Source organism: Festucalex cinctus, chromosome 6, assembly GCF_051991245.1.
Source record: "Festucalex cinctus isolate MCC-2025b chromosome 6, RoL_Fcin_1.0, whole genome shotgun sequence".
Taxonomy (NCBI): domain Eukaryota; kingdom Metazoa; phylum Chordata; class Actinopteri; order Syngnathiformes; family Syngnathidae; genus Festucalex; species Festucalex cinctus.
In genome coordinates this window covers 7,437,881-7,455,059 of record NC_135416.1, presented here as the reverse complement: position 1 = coordinate 7,455,059, position 17,179 = coordinate 7,437,881, and the positions used below count along the sequence as shown (strand labels likewise).

The 17,179-nt window shown below is 38.3% G+C and overlaps 2 protein-coding genes across 2 annotated transcripts; one reads left to right on the top strand and one right to left on the bottom strand.

Annotated features, from left to right (window-relative positions):
- Positions 1-111: 111 nt before the first annotated feature.
- ears2 (glutamyl-tRNA synthetase 2, mitochondrial) lies at positions 112-3,958 on the bottom strand. The gene is made up of 10 exons (XM_077523747.1): positions 3,537-3,958; positions 3,175-3,330; positions 2,921-3,110; positions 2,683-2,833; positions 2,162-2,483; positions 1,966-2,074; positions 1,448-1,601; positions 1,183-1,313; positions 971-1,106; positions 112-583 (listed from the first exon to the last, which is right to left on the bottom strand). Exons 1-10 carry the CDS (start codon positions 3,721-3,723, stop codon positions 449-451), a joined length of 1,671 nt encoding a protein of 556 aa, XP_077379873.1. The 5' UTR covers positions 3,724-3,958; the 3' UTR covers positions 112-448.
- A 1,301-nt stretch (positions 3,959-5,259) lies between these two features.
- On the top strand, positions 5,260-16,889 carry LOC144020309 (uncharacterized). The gene is made up of 19 exons (XM_077523648.1): positions 5,260-5,340; positions 6,457-6,598; positions 7,397-7,496; positions 8,871-8,889; positions 8,997-9,024; positions 9,186-9,308; positions 11,413-11,609; positions 11,682-11,785; positions 12,706-12,818; positions 12,912-13,142; positions 13,210-13,284; positions 13,363-13,598; positions 14,602-14,683; positions 14,786-14,929; positions 15,013-15,215; positions 15,328-15,476; positions 16,400-16,512; positions 16,594-16,770; positions 16,854-16,889. Exons 3-19 carry the CDS (start codon positions 7,445-7,447, stop codon positions 16,887-16,889), a joined length of 2,082 nt encoding a protein of 693 aa, XP_077379774.1. The 5' UTR covers positions 5,260-5,340; positions 6,457-6,598; positions 7,397-7,444.
- Positions 16,890-17,179: the final 290 nt, after the last annotated feature.

Genomic DNA, 17,179 nt, shown 5'->3' with positions numbered 1-17,179 from the left:
AACATACCTTCCTGTGCTAGTCATAAGCTCATTTTAGTCCCTTTGTTTATAGGGCAAAGGCAGATATTGTAAACTGCAATTTTAATCACATCTACCAATTATCTTGTCACATTTCCACTCCTCACGCTCTTTACTGCATACCTTAATGACATACTGTAAATACAACAGGCCATAGCAAATTTCAAACAGTCATTTACTGTTGTACATGTAAATGTACAACAGTGTACAACAATGTTACTTCAATCAGCAGTTCATTTTGCTTGTGTCGTAGGCTATGTTCACACTGCATTTCTTCATGCTCTGTTTTATTTATTTATTTTTTAATTTTGGTCAAATACGATTTGTGTGAAAAAAATCAGAGCGTTCACATTTGGAATCTGATTTGGGTCACATTTGCCTGCAGTGTGAACGTAGCCTTTGAGCGCTAGTAAGCTCCGAGAGCAAAGTCTCATCCCCGACCAAAGTCCTTGTGGCTGTTCTGAGCTGGGTAGTTAGTCTCATCAAGCAGAAGTAGCTTCTGCAATCGATGAATGGTCTCCGCGGGCCCCAAAGCCATCATCATTTCCGCGGTGCTCGGTCCTTGCTGTAAGGTCAGGAGAAAACGGTGGCTAAATTAAATCAAGCACGGGCAATTTAAAATCCAATTCCTCTGTTTTGTCACTCTGGAATGAGTCATCCATCCAGTTGTGGAATGAGTCAGTGTAGGAATTCTATTATTGTCTTCATAAATTTGCTATTTAAAGGGAACCTATTATGGGAACAGAACATTTAACTGCTAGTGGTAAAACACACATTCTGAAAATAATGTTAGGTTTATTGAACATTTTAAAGTGTGAATCTGAGTGGAGATGGACTGGAGACTAGTCCAGGGTGTACCCCACCTATTGCTTGGAAACATAATGAGGATAAAAAATAAAACATAGCACAAAAAAACCCAACAACTATATTTTGTCCAAATGCGTCAATTTACCTGCAGTCCACTGAGAGTCAAACGCAAGAGCTTCATCACGTCTCTGTATTTGGTGCCTTTGGTTTGCTTGGCTAGAATCTTCAAACCTTGATTGATTTCATCCACGGCTGCTACCTCTCCTCGTTCTTCCGCTAATCTGCAAAGTAAAGGTATTCGCATCACATTGCGAGAGCTGTCCTACTCTTGATAAACCTTTAGGTCAGCTTTCTTACTTGATTGCCAGTGTGGCGATGTGCGGGGCCTCGGCAGTGAGTGCTGCCACCTGCTGACTGGAGAAGGAAGGACGCACCCACAGGTATGCGTAAGTGGGACTCACAAGCTCCCGCAAATATGATATGTGACCCTGCAGAGAAGAAGAGAATACGTTTTAATATGACTTGCACAGAAACTCTGACATTTTATATTTGCAGTCAATAGTAGTGGTGGCAACTTCCTGTCACGTCCGGCAAGATTGCATGCGAAGAACAAACTGTTTACCTTTCGCAAGTGTAGAACCCGCCTGATGTAATCCTCATGCAGGACATCTTCATCCTGAATCTCGCCCGTGTACGCCTGTCGGATTTGTCCCTGCAGATCCTTTATCAGAAAATTGCACTGGCGCTCGTCTTCAATGTGATGCTGCAGGTGGATTCTAGGTGGGCGGGGGGTAATATGAGGATATGAGTGTGCCTGTTTTGACATCTCTTATTTGCTACATGCTACTGAAACATATTAATCAACATAAAAATACAATTGAAAATAAGGAAACAATAGTCAGAAACAAAACCAAAAAATACACAAATATTGTTTTTTGTCATCATTTACGTTAGCACTTTTATACATTTCAAATAATTTAAAGGGGACATTTTATGGATTTTTTTTTCATTTGTAGGGCATGGGTGGAGCATGTATGATGTAGAACAAGCTTTGACATTACCTTTTTAAACGACACAATGCACCTTTAAGACTCGTAAATAATAGACCAAAACATAAAAATGACAGCAACAGTAACTCACCGGTTGAACTCTGGAAGTTTTTCAAGGTCGAGCAAAGCAGAGTGCGTCGTGATCTTCGAGGGGTTAAACTCGGAGATCAGCTCATCTAACGTTCGGCCCACTCGACTGTCTAACGGGCACAATTCAAAATTTGGTGTCACCATACGATACTACAAATATGACGTGCGATTGTTCCAATAAACAATTTACCACTCACTGCTGAATCCTGAGCCGCAGTTTGTGGTGATGTCCAGCAGAGCCTCCGGCAGGACGCCGCCTCTCTGGAAATTTTGGATGAATATGTCCCCCTGCCTCTTGGATAGTTTGCTGCCGTCCTTGTTGGTGAGCAGCGGCAGGTGTCCGAAGGCGGGCGGCTGCCATCCGAGGGCGCGGTACATGAGGAGGTGCTTGGAGGTGGAGATCAACCACTCGGAGCCCCGAAGGACATGGCTGATCCTCATGTAGTGGTCGTCCACTATGTTAGCGAGGTGGTAGGTGGGGAAACCGTCTGCTTTTATAACCACGGGGTCGCCTTCCACCTGGTGGATGAAAGACCGATGATGACAGGAAATAAACTGAAACGTGATTCCACAGTAGCAACCAAGGCTTAAACATGTTTCAACAATGAAGTTCATTATTGAGTGGAACCTCATCCTCATCAGTGTTGTGAATGAGCTGAAGCTGCCTAAAACCCCTTTTCCTACTGCACTGAGTAAAAAAGCTGCACCAGTGCTCTACCTGCGCCACCTCGTGACGATTCCACCCAAAGATGAGATCTTGAAAGGGCTCCACTCCCTCCTCGAGACGAAACCTGATCACATGGGGCGCTCCCTGCGCTAGTTTCTCCTGGACCTGCTCGGACCGAAGGTGTCGACACCGGTTGTCATACCTGAGGATGAAAAAGATAAATGCTTGAATGCCAGAAAAACATTCCATCCTGTCTAAGTGAGTTGGAATGATATAATGGAGCTGTAACCTGGGAGTCTCTCCTCTCCTCAGGGCTTCTTTTTTGAGCAGCTCCAGCCTCTGGGGGGTGCAGAAACAGTGGTAGGCGTGGCTGCTTTCCACTAGCAGCGACACAGTCTGTCTGTAAAGGTCCAGTCTTTCCGACTGCAGGTAAGGACCCAAAGGCCCACCTCGGACTGGACTCTCATCTGGAGGTATACCTGAAAGACAAAAATCAGTCTTGAAAGATCTTTAATGTATGGATTATATGAGTTTTTGCCCTACCTGCCCACTCTAGCATGTCCTCTATGGCCTTAGCAGCACCTGGTACCAGCCTGCTTTGATCCGTGTCCTCCAGGCGTAGGACAAACGAGCCTCCGTACTTCTTGGCGAAGATGTAATTGTAGAGAGCTGTGCGGAGGCCTCCGAGGTGCAAGAAACCTGCAAAAAAAGACATTATTGCACTGTTGTATTACTGGGCCTGGTACAAATACGCCACATGTACCTTAAAAAAAAAAAAAACTAAAACTACTACAACTAAAAAAAAAAACTAATGAAAAAAGTACATGCACTGCTTCTACTACTACTATCGCGACTACGGACCTCGGAGCAGCTGACTAGTTTTTACCACCTATAAGCGACTTTACCTGTCGGGCTTGGGGCGAACCTGACCCGAACCTCGCCTTCAGACGTGGTGGCGCATTGTCTGCTGAAGACGAAGTCGAGCTGGCGTTTAGTCCATAGTTTTGTGACAGCAGCAGGGTTAAGAAAGCCCCCTGGAGTGACCGTCCGTTTCAGGTAACAGCGACACGTTCTGAGCCACGACCATGACATGTTGCTTTCAGTACGTTCTGTGGGTCACAATGGTGACAAAAACGCTGAATTTAGGTTGCTTAACGTGACTCTCCAAACAATTAAAAGCTCCATTCGGCCAGTGAATGCGACGTTTTCTTAAAATGCATTAAATAAAACGTTCTAGCCATTTAAAAACATGATTGTTTTGACTCTCACTCTTCGCAGAAAGCGGAAACGTGCGTGAAACATCGGAATGTGATTGGCTGAATTTCTTCTTCGGTAATCTTGGTTTGATTGCCTTTGTTTCATTACTGCCATCTAGCGCTAATGTGAAGAGCATTTTCACATTCTTTTATCCAGAAGAGGACAAAAACAACATTCTTTTATCCAACGCTTGTGTCCTCAGTTACAACACTGACCGTTTTGTTTTGTTTCTCACACTAAACTAGACTGTATTTCTGATTATTTTAATGTTATCTTAAATGAATCGGACATTTCTCAGTGACCATATAACATTTCAGATGTTGTGTAACAAAATGAAAAATAGTGAAAACTGATTTTTTTTTTAAACTATTGTCCAATTTAGATGAAGTAGGACTTCAGTGATACTTCTAAAACTGGTTAATGTGAATATTTTTTTCAGCTACAATTAAAAGAACGTCAATTTAGCAAAAACGTAGGAAGTACAACAAGTATTTTTAGTACAACTAATATCATGTGACGGGCCGGTTCTAGTCTGTAGGATCGCTCTTGCCCCTCAGTTAGACATAACTATATGGGTACTCCTGAATGCCATGGGAATACAAAAAAATGCCTTTTTTTTGCGAAAAAAAAAAAGTTACAACCTTACACTACAGTCATATTTTTCCAATAAAAGAAGTTTAATATTTAGAAATTCTATTTTGATTTAAACATTACCTTTTCATGGCGCAACAAAAATGAAAATCAGTAAATAGCAATCATTTAGATTATATTAGATATTAAACTCACTTGTAGCATCTAAGTATGAATTAATCCTATATTGTTTTCGGTTAGGTTACGTGACTCACCTTCCCCATTTCAATCTCTTCTGCTGTCTTTGTTTGAAGCCTTATACAAACCAGTTTGACCAGATTTGTTGGCACACTGCTGGCATGTGTGCGTGCACAATAATGAAAAGGCTTAGTCACTTGGTGTAGCCTCCTTCCTTCACGACCGTTATTAATTATTTACTATCCGACATTATTTTGCTTTTGGAGTAATTACAGAATTTTCAAAAAAATAAAATAAAAAAAAAGTAATGGGGTGTTGTGTGTAGAATAGAGTATTAGTAGAGGAAAAAATGAATTAAAATCAATTAATTCCATTAATGAATTAATTCAATTCTGGAATGAGGCTGTAACATAACACAATCTGTAAAAAGTGAAGCGAACGCACTCATACAGCTGATTAGAATTGTTACTGTTCTTACATTCATTCACACCTTCCATGCATGCTTTAATAATCTGGAAAATATAAACACAATTTTAACCCTCGCTAAATCCGGGCCACTCCCATTTAACCCTCCCTGCAGTGTCTCGGTGACACTTTCCTCGTGATTATTCCTGGAGCTCACTGGCACACCTGCTTTTTTCCCGGTGTAAACGCACACGCACGCTGAAGGAACAACGTGATTTGGTAAGACATTCTCTCTTGCTTTAACAAGTATTATATCTCCAATGCAGTCACTCTTATTTTGAATAATATTAGCAGTATATAGCTTAGCTTCTTACATTCAGAACTTAATTCTGTGTGATTATTGTTAGTACCTGGATCAAGAATAAAAGAAAAAAAAAACATAAAATATGAATAGAAAATTAATTTAAAATGAGACTGACAAATTTTTATTAAAGAAAATATATTAAAATAGTTTATGTGTTAGTGCTGTATGTTATTTTATTTTTTTATAGTCATGAGGTAATTTCTATTAATTACAAAATGTTTACTTATTTGCTACAAAAGATAATATTATGCCTACATATGTTACGTAGTGTCTACTGTATATGCATGTATAAATTAAATAGACAGATTTGTGCTTAAAGTCAAGTATCATTATTTAAGATTAGTTTCCCTAAAATTGAAATTTAATGTTCATTTTTCTTAAATGGGCCTTTACAAAAAATAATCTATGATCTATGTCGAAATTATTGTTTTATTTTGACTTGTAGGTTATATTGCTTGTAAATAATGTTAAAAAACAAAAACAAAAAATGCTGATAAGCGAAAATGTGTTTTCCACATAAAAGGGGTAAAATGGGGAAGAAAAAAAAACAATAGAAAATGTACAAATATTTTTTTAATATTGAAGAATAATAATTAAAAAAAAAGATCTGCAAATATGCAAATCCACGGATGCCGAACCACGAGTATACGGAGGTCCACTATGTTTATTTCTGTAACCTGTAAATTACATTGTAAAAATAAAATGGCAAAGTCACATTAAGAAATACACTGTAAAAAGAAAAATGCTGTTTTTACGGTAAAATAGCTGTGGTTGCCTTAAGTGTGCCGTTAAATTACTGTAACACATTTTGTACGTAAAAGATTGTATTGACACTGTTGATTTTACAATTATATAATGTACTTTAGCCAAGATTTTATTGTTGAAAAAGACAATTAAAAAAAAAAAATGTTTTACCGTAAAATTTACATTAAAAAAAAAATGCTATTTCTATAGTAAAATAGCACTTTCCTACCTTACAATGCCCTCCAAGTGCTTTGCATTTTGACTACTCATTTCATCTGATTACACAGCATCAGGAACTACTGTACTTACATTACCTTGCTGATGAATATTTGATACCATCACACTGCACTGGGCTCGAACCAACAACATCACAGCTGCAAGACGACCACTCTACCGCTGAGCCACCCTAACCTGTTGTTCTTAATTTAAGTAAGTAATCAGTAAAGGACTGTTGGATCTACAAGTTTAAGATGTATAATATACAAGTTGTTCTGTAAAGTTGTTTATAATTACACCATATTATTATTTTTTTTTTAATTATTCTGGTTACCACAGCTTCCAGTTTTGTTTCTCCCAAAAAAATTGGATCTTTTTAACATTTTCTTACTGTTTGTTTCAGAATTTTACAACTCATTAATGTTTCATTGTTTTAGTATTTACAGTTTTCAATGTCACGATTTACAGAAATTCCCTGTTAAATCTACAGACGTTATTTGCAGCGCTAAATTTCCACATCAACATAATGTTCAGCCTTTGAAAGAGGAACTAAATCCAAGGTGTCAGAACTTTATAATTTTTTTAAATGTGCATATTATCTTCTGTCAATCCCACGACATCACGCCAGTTGTTTTGTATTGTTGACTTAAAAAAAAAAAAAAGCATCAGAGCTCTTTGTGTTTCTTGTTCAGACGGCAGTGTTGAATTTCAGCATTCTTCTCACTGATGCAGACAATGTGTTAGACAATTTGTGCGACAGGATGAAGGTCAAGGGTGATTCTGAAATGTATCTGATGGTGGCCACTCCCTGATTTCTATCTGGTGCTCACATGAACCTCATAACACGTCTGAGCAGTTTTTTTTTTTTGTTTAATTATTATGAAGAATTCAAGTGTCCTGTTCTGATCGTATAATTTCAAGGTGGCATGTTAACCTTGTTGTTAATCAGTCTTACATTTTGCTGCCGTTAGTGTTGAGTGTTTCACGCGATGTCTCTGCTTCCCTCCCCAGCGTCTGCAGCCACATAATCGCACTCATCCTCATGAGACGTGCGGCATCATGAGATCGGGCTGCATTTTCTTGCTGCTTTACCTTCTGTGGGGTTGCTTTGGTAAGAGAGGATCAGCGTCAATGGGATCGTTTGCTTTTGGGGTTGTTTGTTTGTTTGTGGAAAAATCAACAACCTCTGCTTCATTTTCATTCACCCTCTTAAAATAATTGCAGAAGTATTATTATTAGTATTATTATTATTTTTTTGCCTAAATCATCTCCTCATGATGCAAATGATTATTTTTTGCATTATATGAAAAATCTGGAAAAAAAAATGACTTATGGCGATTTAGGCGTGGATGTATACTGTGCATGTATATTTATCAAGATATGTTCCGTCAAAGTTGTTCAGTTAATATTAAGGGGGATGAATTTGAAAAAAAAAAAAAAAATCAGGATCAGCAAAGTCTTCTGTGCCATCCTAAATGCAGCACTAAGCTACATTCACACCCTAAAATTCTAATACTGTTTCACAATATTGTATTAATATTTATTTTAGTTTTTATTTGGTAGCTTTTATTTTTGCCACACTTCTTCTAATACAGTGGTGCCTTGAGATACAAGTTGAATTTGCTTCGTGACCATGCTCGCATTTCAATACTCGTGTCTGAAATTGTCACTCCCCATTGAAATGAATGGAAATGCCTTTTATCCGTTCCAGCACCCCAAAAAAAAACACCCACAACTATTTTTTGAAACATGTTTTTCTCTTGTGAAAAAAAATCCACTCAACCGTATCGAAGCCGGTCTCCAACAACTTTATTTAGTTTTTCCATCCTCCGATTGGCTGGTCAAAGCAAAACTTTTTATCGAGAAATTATAAACACGTCCGTATTTTACTATTATTAAGTGTCATTTATTTCCCGTGCAAATTGTAGTTTTAAAACATTCCCGATCAAAATGATATTATTATATTAAGAGCTAACTGAATATGAAAAAAAAGTCTGCATGAAAGCACATTCAGATGTTTGATCGTGTAATTTTTTGAAGCACTGTATGTAGTTAAAATTTAACAATGCAAGTCTTAGATCACACATTCTATTGTTGCATTGCATGAATGACTTTAATGAGACTGTTTTGGTGAGGATGTATTACAAAAGGAACTGCGGTTAGTTGGTTCTGCTCTTTCACTTGGATTAATAGACAACAGGGAAAATACACAATGAGAAGGTGTAGTGCAAATATGCTCAATGTTTCCTTGCCAAACCGTCAAAATGTAACATCTCAATACATTTTCTTACCCTTTATTACTCTGATGTTATTTCATTTTTGTTGTATCATGGATGTATACATCTGTAAATAATGCTGATTGATAAGCACAATAGCAAATTTCCAGTCGATTGTAGTCCTTTTTTCTATATATTTTTGAACATCTTCATGATTTATGTGGAAGTATAAATATTCAGACTGTTTGTGGATGTTTTCACCCCAACAGGGCCATCCAGTCAACAAGGGTAAGACACCTTAATGGAAACCAATCTGTTTCTTATTTTTTTTTCTAATCCTTTCTAATTCTGCTAATATTACTTTGATTATCCGTTGTTTCACATGGCCGATGCAGAGAGGCCACCTGCAACTCGACTGGCCAGGTGAGTGGAAAAAAACGGTCTTAGCACGAATGACACATGAATCATCATCATTTTATTTCTGTTGTTTTTTTTCCCTTTCACTCTACTCATGATTAGGATTTAAAACCTGATTGATTTGATATAAAAAGAGTATTTGCTTGTTGGTTTTGATTTTTCTTAAGGAACTAGATGCAGCATCATGCTTCCTCCAGTGTGTGGGCTCGCCTGCATCAAACACTGGAAAGGACCACATGCGGAATTTGAAAGCAATGCTGGAAGCGGCAATGGATGTTTATACCTTCATGGTAGGAGGAATGCTGGCACACAAATTCACACCTGACAAGTTAATATTTCAAGGGACGATTGCTTTGAGAAAGAAAAATCAAATTAGAAATAGGTGACGTTGCTTAAAGTTAGACTGACCAAGAAGAAGTCACAGGCACACCGATGAGCACTGGCGGAGCAGGAAGTAAAGCTGAAAACGACCACAACAACAAGACATTTTTCAAACTTCACGTGCAGGTTGATCTCCAGCCGTCCTTTTCGCACGTCTTACATGCTCCACATATTTATCATAGCTGTGTGAAAAAACATCTAAATGTCATCTAAATACACAAAGACATATCTGTTCAACATATCTCTCAAGACATCCATTATGAATGCTTGAAATACCGCAGGTACGTTTGTCAAACCAAAAGGCACGATGAGATACTAACATTATAAAGTGGTCAATTTACGAGAAAAAAACTCACAAATTTACGATAAAAAAACTTGAATATTTGAGACATTATAAAGTAGCAAATTTGCGAGAACCCAACACACAATTTTATGAGAAAAACAAATATTTGCGACATTATAAAGTGGCAAATTTCCAAGAAAAAACTCACAAAATTTACAACAAAAATTTTGAAAATTTGCAACATTATAAAGTGGCGAATTTTCAAGGAAAACCCCCCCAAATTTACGAGAAAAAAACGAATATTGGCGATGTTATAAAGTAGCAAATTTGCAAGAAAAAAAAAACTTATGAGAAAAACAAATATTTGTGACATTATAAAGTGGCAAATTTGCAAGAAAAAACTCACAAATTTACAAGAAAAAACTCTAATATTGGCGACGTTATAAAGTAGCACATTTGGGAGAAAAAAACACAAATTTATGAGAAAAAAGAATATTTGCGACATTATGAAGTGGCAAATTTTCAAGGAAAAACCCTCAAAATTTACGAGAAAAAAACGAATATTGGCGATGTTATAAAGTAGCAAATTTGCAAGAAGAAAAAAAACTTATGAGAAAAACGAATATTTGTGACATTATAAAGTGGCAAATTTGCAAGAAAAAACTCACAAATTTACAAGAAAAAACTCTAATATTGGCGACGTTATAAAGTAGCACATTTGGGAGAAAAAAACACAAATTTATGAGAAAAACAAATATTTGCGACATTATGAAGTGGCAAATTTTCAAGGAAAACCCCCCCAAATTTACGAGAAAAAAACGATTATTGGCGATGTTATAAAGTAGCAAATTTGCAAGAAAAAAAAATTATGAGAAAAACGAATATTGTGACATTATAAAGTGGCAAATTTGCAAGAAAAAACTCACAAATTTACAAGAAAAAACTCTAATATTGGCGACGTTATAAAGTGACAAATTTACAAGAAAAAAAACTCCAATTTTTGCAACATTATAAATTGGCAAATTTACGGGGGAAAAAAACTCACAAGTTTGAGAGAAAAAAATCAAATATTTGTGATATTATAAACTGGCAAATTTGCGGAAACAAAATCACAAATTGTGCCATTGGACAGAGGAGGCGCGTGTTGATGTATGGTAAATCTCCTTATTTGAAAACCCAAATAAAAAGTATAATTTAACAATTTCTTCCACCGTAGGCATTTTGCATACTTGGGGATTGTGACTTGGCACAAGCATCCGAGTAGGCTCGTGTATTTCTTGCAACTTTCTGGAGTTTTCCCCCGCAAATTTGCCACTTTAAAATGTCGCAAATATTCCATTTTTTTTCTCCTAAATTTGGCTTAAAAAAATTCCCATCAATTTGTGAGTTTTTTTTTTTTCTCTGGATATTACCTCCCTCAGAATATTTCTCTGGTGGCTCTGGTGGACCAGTTTGTTGCTCAATGCTGAATGGCAACAGTGTTCGTGGCAATAGTTGCCCAGCTGCGGACAGTTACTATGACCCAATCCATGGTTTGCTCTTTCAACCATGGTAACCCAAGAACAATGAGCAATCGGGACAAAATGAAAGAAAAAAGAATCTATGTATTTGTTCAGTCCTATATGTTCATTTTTCAAGCAACTAGCCATTTTTCGCCACAAGACTTGAATTTTCAACTGTTTCTTTGATAATGATACGTTTTTATTGTTTTCCACCAATCTCCTTTTCAGAGGTCCAGTGCGAGAGGAGCGTACTTCAGCCTGGACGGATACATCTTTTTGGACTCCGATGCAGAGCCTCTCCACAATGAAGCCCTGGTAGAGATGTGGATGGAGGTCAAGGTGACGCCTCTGTTGAAGTCAATCAACAGACACGTCCTGGCCTGCCTCAGCACCAAGAACTTCAGCTGCTCCACGTACCAAACGATGTACGGTTGTCGTCCATCATGTGACCGAGCTCAATATGGCCGCCTTTTTGAATGCTCTGCTTTCTTCCGCAGGGTGAAGGAGCTCAGTCAACATTTCTCTGAGATGATACCCGCTAGACAAAAATGGATCTATTCGTTCTTCATGTATCCCTTCCTGTCAAGGAAAGGAGTTACTGGTAATGCTTAACCACCATAATGGATTTGTGATTGAGTGATTTAGGAATTGCATCTAATACAAAATCCACCATGTAGGATGTCACAACAATGCAACACATATTGTTAAAGTAGTGCTGTCAAACGATTAAAATTTTCAATCTGATTAATCACACTTTTTAATTTTGATTAATCACGATTAATCAGCTAAATGACTTGCGTATTCGCGTAATATAAAATAAATTCAAAATACCATAATATTTTGACATTAACGCATTTTATTATCTGAATGTCATTTGCAAACATTGATTAAATGCATGTACGCAATTGCATGCATGCTTGTATTGCTCAAAACGTAAAAGCATCATATCACTTGTTTGCAATTCAGCAATTATTAATTAATTCAACGCAAATTACTTTGTTTTATCTAAAGTCCCGACGGGGTGTTTTTTAAAGCGAAATTTACCACCGAGCACACCAAATGTGTTGGTAGCTGTATGTGCGGCCTATGTTAATACACACGACTGAGACGGCGCTACGGCAATGTGCTCGCGGCCATTTATTTTCACTCTTCACAGTTGCTTCCCCAGGTCACAAGAGGGCGCTCAAGGTTAGCGCATACAATGAATCACTACCATAACACCAACTGGAGTCACCACGCTCATTTTGGAACAACAGGCGTAGGAAATGCCGTGCATTGACCTAATCACTGACCTGCGCAGCCTTCAATGTAACCATCCGCGTTTTCGTTCAAGGCTCAAGTGCGGTAAAAAAAAAATTTTTTTAAAATAGTGCGATTAATATGCGTTAATACGTGATTAATGCGACATTTTTCTGTGATTAATTAATCTATTAACGCTTTAACTTTGACAGCCAAAGGAACACAATATCCAGTGAATCTCCGTGAAATATACAGCACTGTCTTGTTGTTGCCTCTGTGCAGGTTGCGTGAATCCAAATGAAAGCAGTGAAGACTGGCTAATGAAGAATTTTGGTGCCTTCAGTATCTGGGCTAGAATCTACGACTTGCCAGCACTCAACATGGTGTTCAGCGGAGTGAGTCCCACGGGCTAGATTAAGGAACATAGTGGGACATACAGAATGTTGCCCACCCGTCCTCTAATTTCTTCTCGTCTCTTCTCGACACAGCTGGAAGTTCTTCACCTGCTGTCTCCGGCGCAAAAGGCCGAGCTGCTTTTAAGACCCGAGGTGGCGGGTTTGACCAACGACTCCCTTTCGCTGATTTTCCACAGTTTGATGGCAGATGGCCCGCCAGTCAACACAGATTATGGAGGGAACCACAACTGGACCGGGCCTAGATACCCCGAACTGGCATACATCCCGTATTTACCTCCATCCCCTCACAACCCTCTCAAAGAGGTATATTAGCTGCTGCATAGAATCGAGTAGTCCCACTTAATACAATTAATCCCTTGCCCACTTCCAGGTGATCCGAGGCATCACGATGGCTGTCAAACCCATCACAAACTTTGTTCATAACTTTGTCGCCTTCACTAAAGAGGTACATTCATCATTCAGGCACATGCTGACTTTATACAGTACGGGTGCATCAATGAATATTTCACATTTCATTTCCCAGAGAGACCCGTCGCAAATAAAAAGCAGCACGTTGATGCAGTTTCTGCTCAACTGGACTCTGGCGGAGATGGCAAGTCACTACAGGCCCAAACCGCCACCCGTTGCCCTGGAGGTGCCAGAATTGGACCAAATGGAGGACTGGTACCATCGTGTCGTTCTGCCTGTATTGCGGAGGTTCACCAACGACGAACAATACCTCATGAGTGACTATCTCATGCTCGCCTTTTACCATGTGTTGTACGTCCCACTTTTAACATTTAAGTATCCTACTTCCATCCATTGAGTGAATTTTCCACGTGTCTAAATAAAATATCTATCTATCTAGATAGATAGATAGATAGATAGATAGATAGCTATCTCTCCGCTAGCTAGATAGCTAGCTATTGATCTGCTATTTACCTAGCTAGATAGCTATCTACCTGCTAACTAGATAGCTATCCATCTGCTAGATAGATAGATAGAGAGAGAGAGCGATAGACAGATAGATAGATAGATAGATAGATAGATAGGCAAGGCAAGTTTATTTGTATAGCACATTTCATACACAAGGCAACTCAATGTGCTTTACACGAGGAAAGACAACACATAAGCATCAAGAAACAGTAGTTAACATTCAGAGGAAGAAAAATAAATGAAAATAGGTTACAAACTAACAATCTTAAAACATTATTCAACAAACTTTAAAAAATTAACATAAGGAAGTTTAAAATGATAATGATAAAAATAAAAATAATAAAAAAAAAAAAAAAAAACAACAACACTTAATTAAAGCTGTTTAAAAGTCCCTAATCAAAGGTATAAGAAAAAAGAAAAGTTTTTAACCTGGATTTGAAAGCATTTACACTCGGGGCTGACTTCACTTCTGTTGGCAGCCTATTCCATCTGTGTGCAGCATAATAGCTAAATGCAGCTTCACCATGTTTGCTTCGAACTCTGGGTTCCACTAGTTGGCCCAAGTTAGATAGATAGATAGATAGATAGATAGATAGATAGATAGATAACTATCTAGCTAGATAGCTATCCACAGCTATGCTATGCTGGAGCCAAGGTCGCCAGCCAAGACAGAATAAGCCAGACAAGGAGCATATAGTCGGCTACTGTACAAAGAAATAACCATTCAAACTCATATTCACTCACATAAGTAGGATTGAAAATGGAAGGATGTCTATAGGCCTTCCAAATAACATCAGGTCTTGTCATTGTGTTTTCCTATGATATGATGTTGCAATATGTTTTCCAGCGACCTGGATCACAATGTGGACAATGGACCGGATTATGTCCAGGATGTTTGCAGCGTCACTCTTGATGGCAATCCCTGTGGGGTAAATAAATACATTAATTATAATAAGAAGTCATTAAACAATATATACAGTATACATATCATTTCTGATTGTCAAAATTCTTCCTGGTCATCGCACCACCAGTTGACAGACGCGGTGGGAAACGTGGCACACATCATGGACTGCGCAGCTCGAACTAACCTGACCATGTCTGAGGGGAACGTCATGAGGCTGATTTTGGAGCTGACGGAACGTCTCAACTTACTGATACAGGAGTTTGCCAGTTCTGTGAGTTTAATTCTCACCACTGTATATTGTATGTTTTCCTGTGGATGTATGTTATTTCTTCACTGCTTCTTTTGTATTTGCAGAACTTCACAGAGGTGGCTTCTGAATTCCACGAGATCTTTAGCGAAGCAGACTCTTCCACGCTAACTGAGGAAAACCTCCAAGATCCAGAATTCATCACCATGTGGTTCCACATCAAGCTGTCACCGCTCCTCCCCTACATACCCACCGACTTGCTGTCCTGCTTGAGCGCCAACAACTTCTCCTGTCCCGCCTATCAAACCCTGTGAGTTTGCCATTCATTACCTCTCATTGACATGCGGCGGCGTGTTTATATTCTCGGCGGAATCTCTGTTAAATGTTTCTAGTATTAATATTTATCATTTTTCGTTGCGCAGTGTTGCTCTCGTCAGCAAACACTACTACTACTACTACGACTACTACGACGACTACTACTACTACTACGAAGTGGATACCCATTCAATGCACCAACAAAACATTTACACGCACTTCATATATGCCTTCCTGAGGCGTCACAACATGTCCGGTGAGTGAAAAGGAACATTTTGTGCGAATTTAAGTTTCAACTACTGGATTTTTATTTTGTTTTATTTTTTTTTACTTGAATTAAAAAGAAAAAAAAACAATAGAAATGGATACGGCAAATTCATCATAGAAAAAGTGTAGCAGTGTACAATCCTTCCATGTGTTTATAGTAAACAAACTTTACTTATTTAACCTCAGTATATACATCAATAATCATGCCCCAAAATGTACATTATAAAATTAACATGCTTCTGTTGCTTTATGAATGTGTAAAATGCCGGCTGAAAGAGGATGGACACGTTCAATTCAATCAAATAATCAGGAAAAAAAAAGAAAAAGTGTGAGCTTAAAATACTGAGCTTCCCGTTTCCTTCTTTCAACTTTATAGCGTTAAACAATAGTGTGCCGCCCCACAGTGGCCGGAAGAACAATTACACCCCAAAACAATAACAATATTGAGTTATTACTGGACAAAGAAAAAAATATTACAAAATAGCTCGAACCCACGATGTAATGAGATGAACTGTATTCTCATAAAAAGGCCAACTTTTGTCTACATTTTTTGTTCTGGGAACTAAAATTAAACAGCTGATTTAATGTAGCTGCACAAGTGTGCACACCCTCTTATGACTGAGCAAATGGCTGCATTCAGAATTGAGCAATTACATTCAAACTCGTAAATAGTGTTCACGTGATTAAAATTTAACATCGCAGCAAAACTAGTTGCTGACATTTGTTCAGTGTCATCTGGTTGCGTTGCTCAGTGTGTGGCAGACCTAAAATACGTAAACACAGATCTGCTAAAAACCATCATCTGCTGTGAATCACAGCTCACACTCACACGAAGATTTGCTGCTGGCACCGCCTCTCAAACTACGTATTTTAAATATTCGTATTTGATGAAGTCTCATGTGTATGTTTCAGACCCATGTTTCTCAGCTAACAACAGCGACGAATGGCTGTGGAAGAATTTCGGTTCCTTCTCGCAAGTCGCTAACATCACAGACTTCTACGACCTCAACCCATACTTCTCAGGCGTGAGTCGCGCGCAACAGAACTGAGCCAAGCGAAGACTTGGCCGCATGCCGACGACATTTTTCTCTCCATCGCCTCCCCAGCTGGACGTTCTGGACCGGCTGACTCTCAGACAGACGGCGCAGCTGATGCTGCTGCCTCTCCCGACTCCTCCCGAGAAGGACGTCGTCATCCGCCAGGTGTTTGATTACCTGCTGGAGTCCCCCAGAGAGAGGAGTCTTCAAGAGGTGTTGCATGAACTGATCCTGGTGGCTACTGAGGTGACTGCTCTGATGGCTTTGATGATGACGACTCTGCAGTTTTTCACAATCAGGAAAGTAAGCTTAAATTGTTGAATTTGCAGGTCCAGCCTCCATGTGAAGTCTTTAAAACGATGTGAGTATTTTTCGAAATTATTGAGGAATATCCCTGTTTTTTTTTTTTTTTTTTTTTTTTTTTTAATTGAAATAACTTTAAATTAATTGTGGTTGAAAAAATATTTACTACAGTATGGTAAATATCACAATCATTATTATTAATTTCACATTTTTAACATCTCATACTAATTATGCCTGGTGAAATATTTTCAATACAAATGATCTAATGAAATTATGGAGCACCTATCAAATTGTCAATTTTTTATTTTTTATTTTTTTTATCTAATCATGTTTTTTTTTTCCAGCACTGTTT

Excerpts from the sequence above, each read along its gene's own strand:
- LOC144020309 (XM_077523648.1), top strand. The coding sequence starts at position 7,445 with ATGAGATCGGGCTGCATTTTCTTGCTGCTTTACCTTCTGTGGGGTTGC. Across the intron at positions 9,025-9,185 it reads CCTGCAACTCGACTGGCCAG|GAACTAGATGCAGCATCATG; the intron begins GTGAGTGGAAAA and ends ATTTTTCTTAAG. Across the intron at positions 16,513-16,593 it reads TCAACCCATACTTCTCAGGC|CTGGACGTTCTGGACCGGCT; the intron begins GTGAGTCGCGCG and ends TCGCCTCCCCAG.
- ears2 (XM_077523747.1), bottom strand. The coding sequence starts at position 3,723 with ATGTCATGGTCGTGGCTCAGAACGTGTCGCTGTTACCTGAAACGGACG. Across the intron at positions 3,111-3,174 it reads GGACATGCTAGAGTGGGCAG|GTATACCTCCAGATGAGAGT; the intron begins GTAGGGCAAAAA and ends TTTGTCTTTCAG. Across the intron at positions 2,075-2,161 it reads CTGCGGCTCAGGATTCAGCA|ACAGTCGAGTGGGCCGAACG; the intron begins GTGAGTGGTAAA and ends TGTGCCCGTTAG.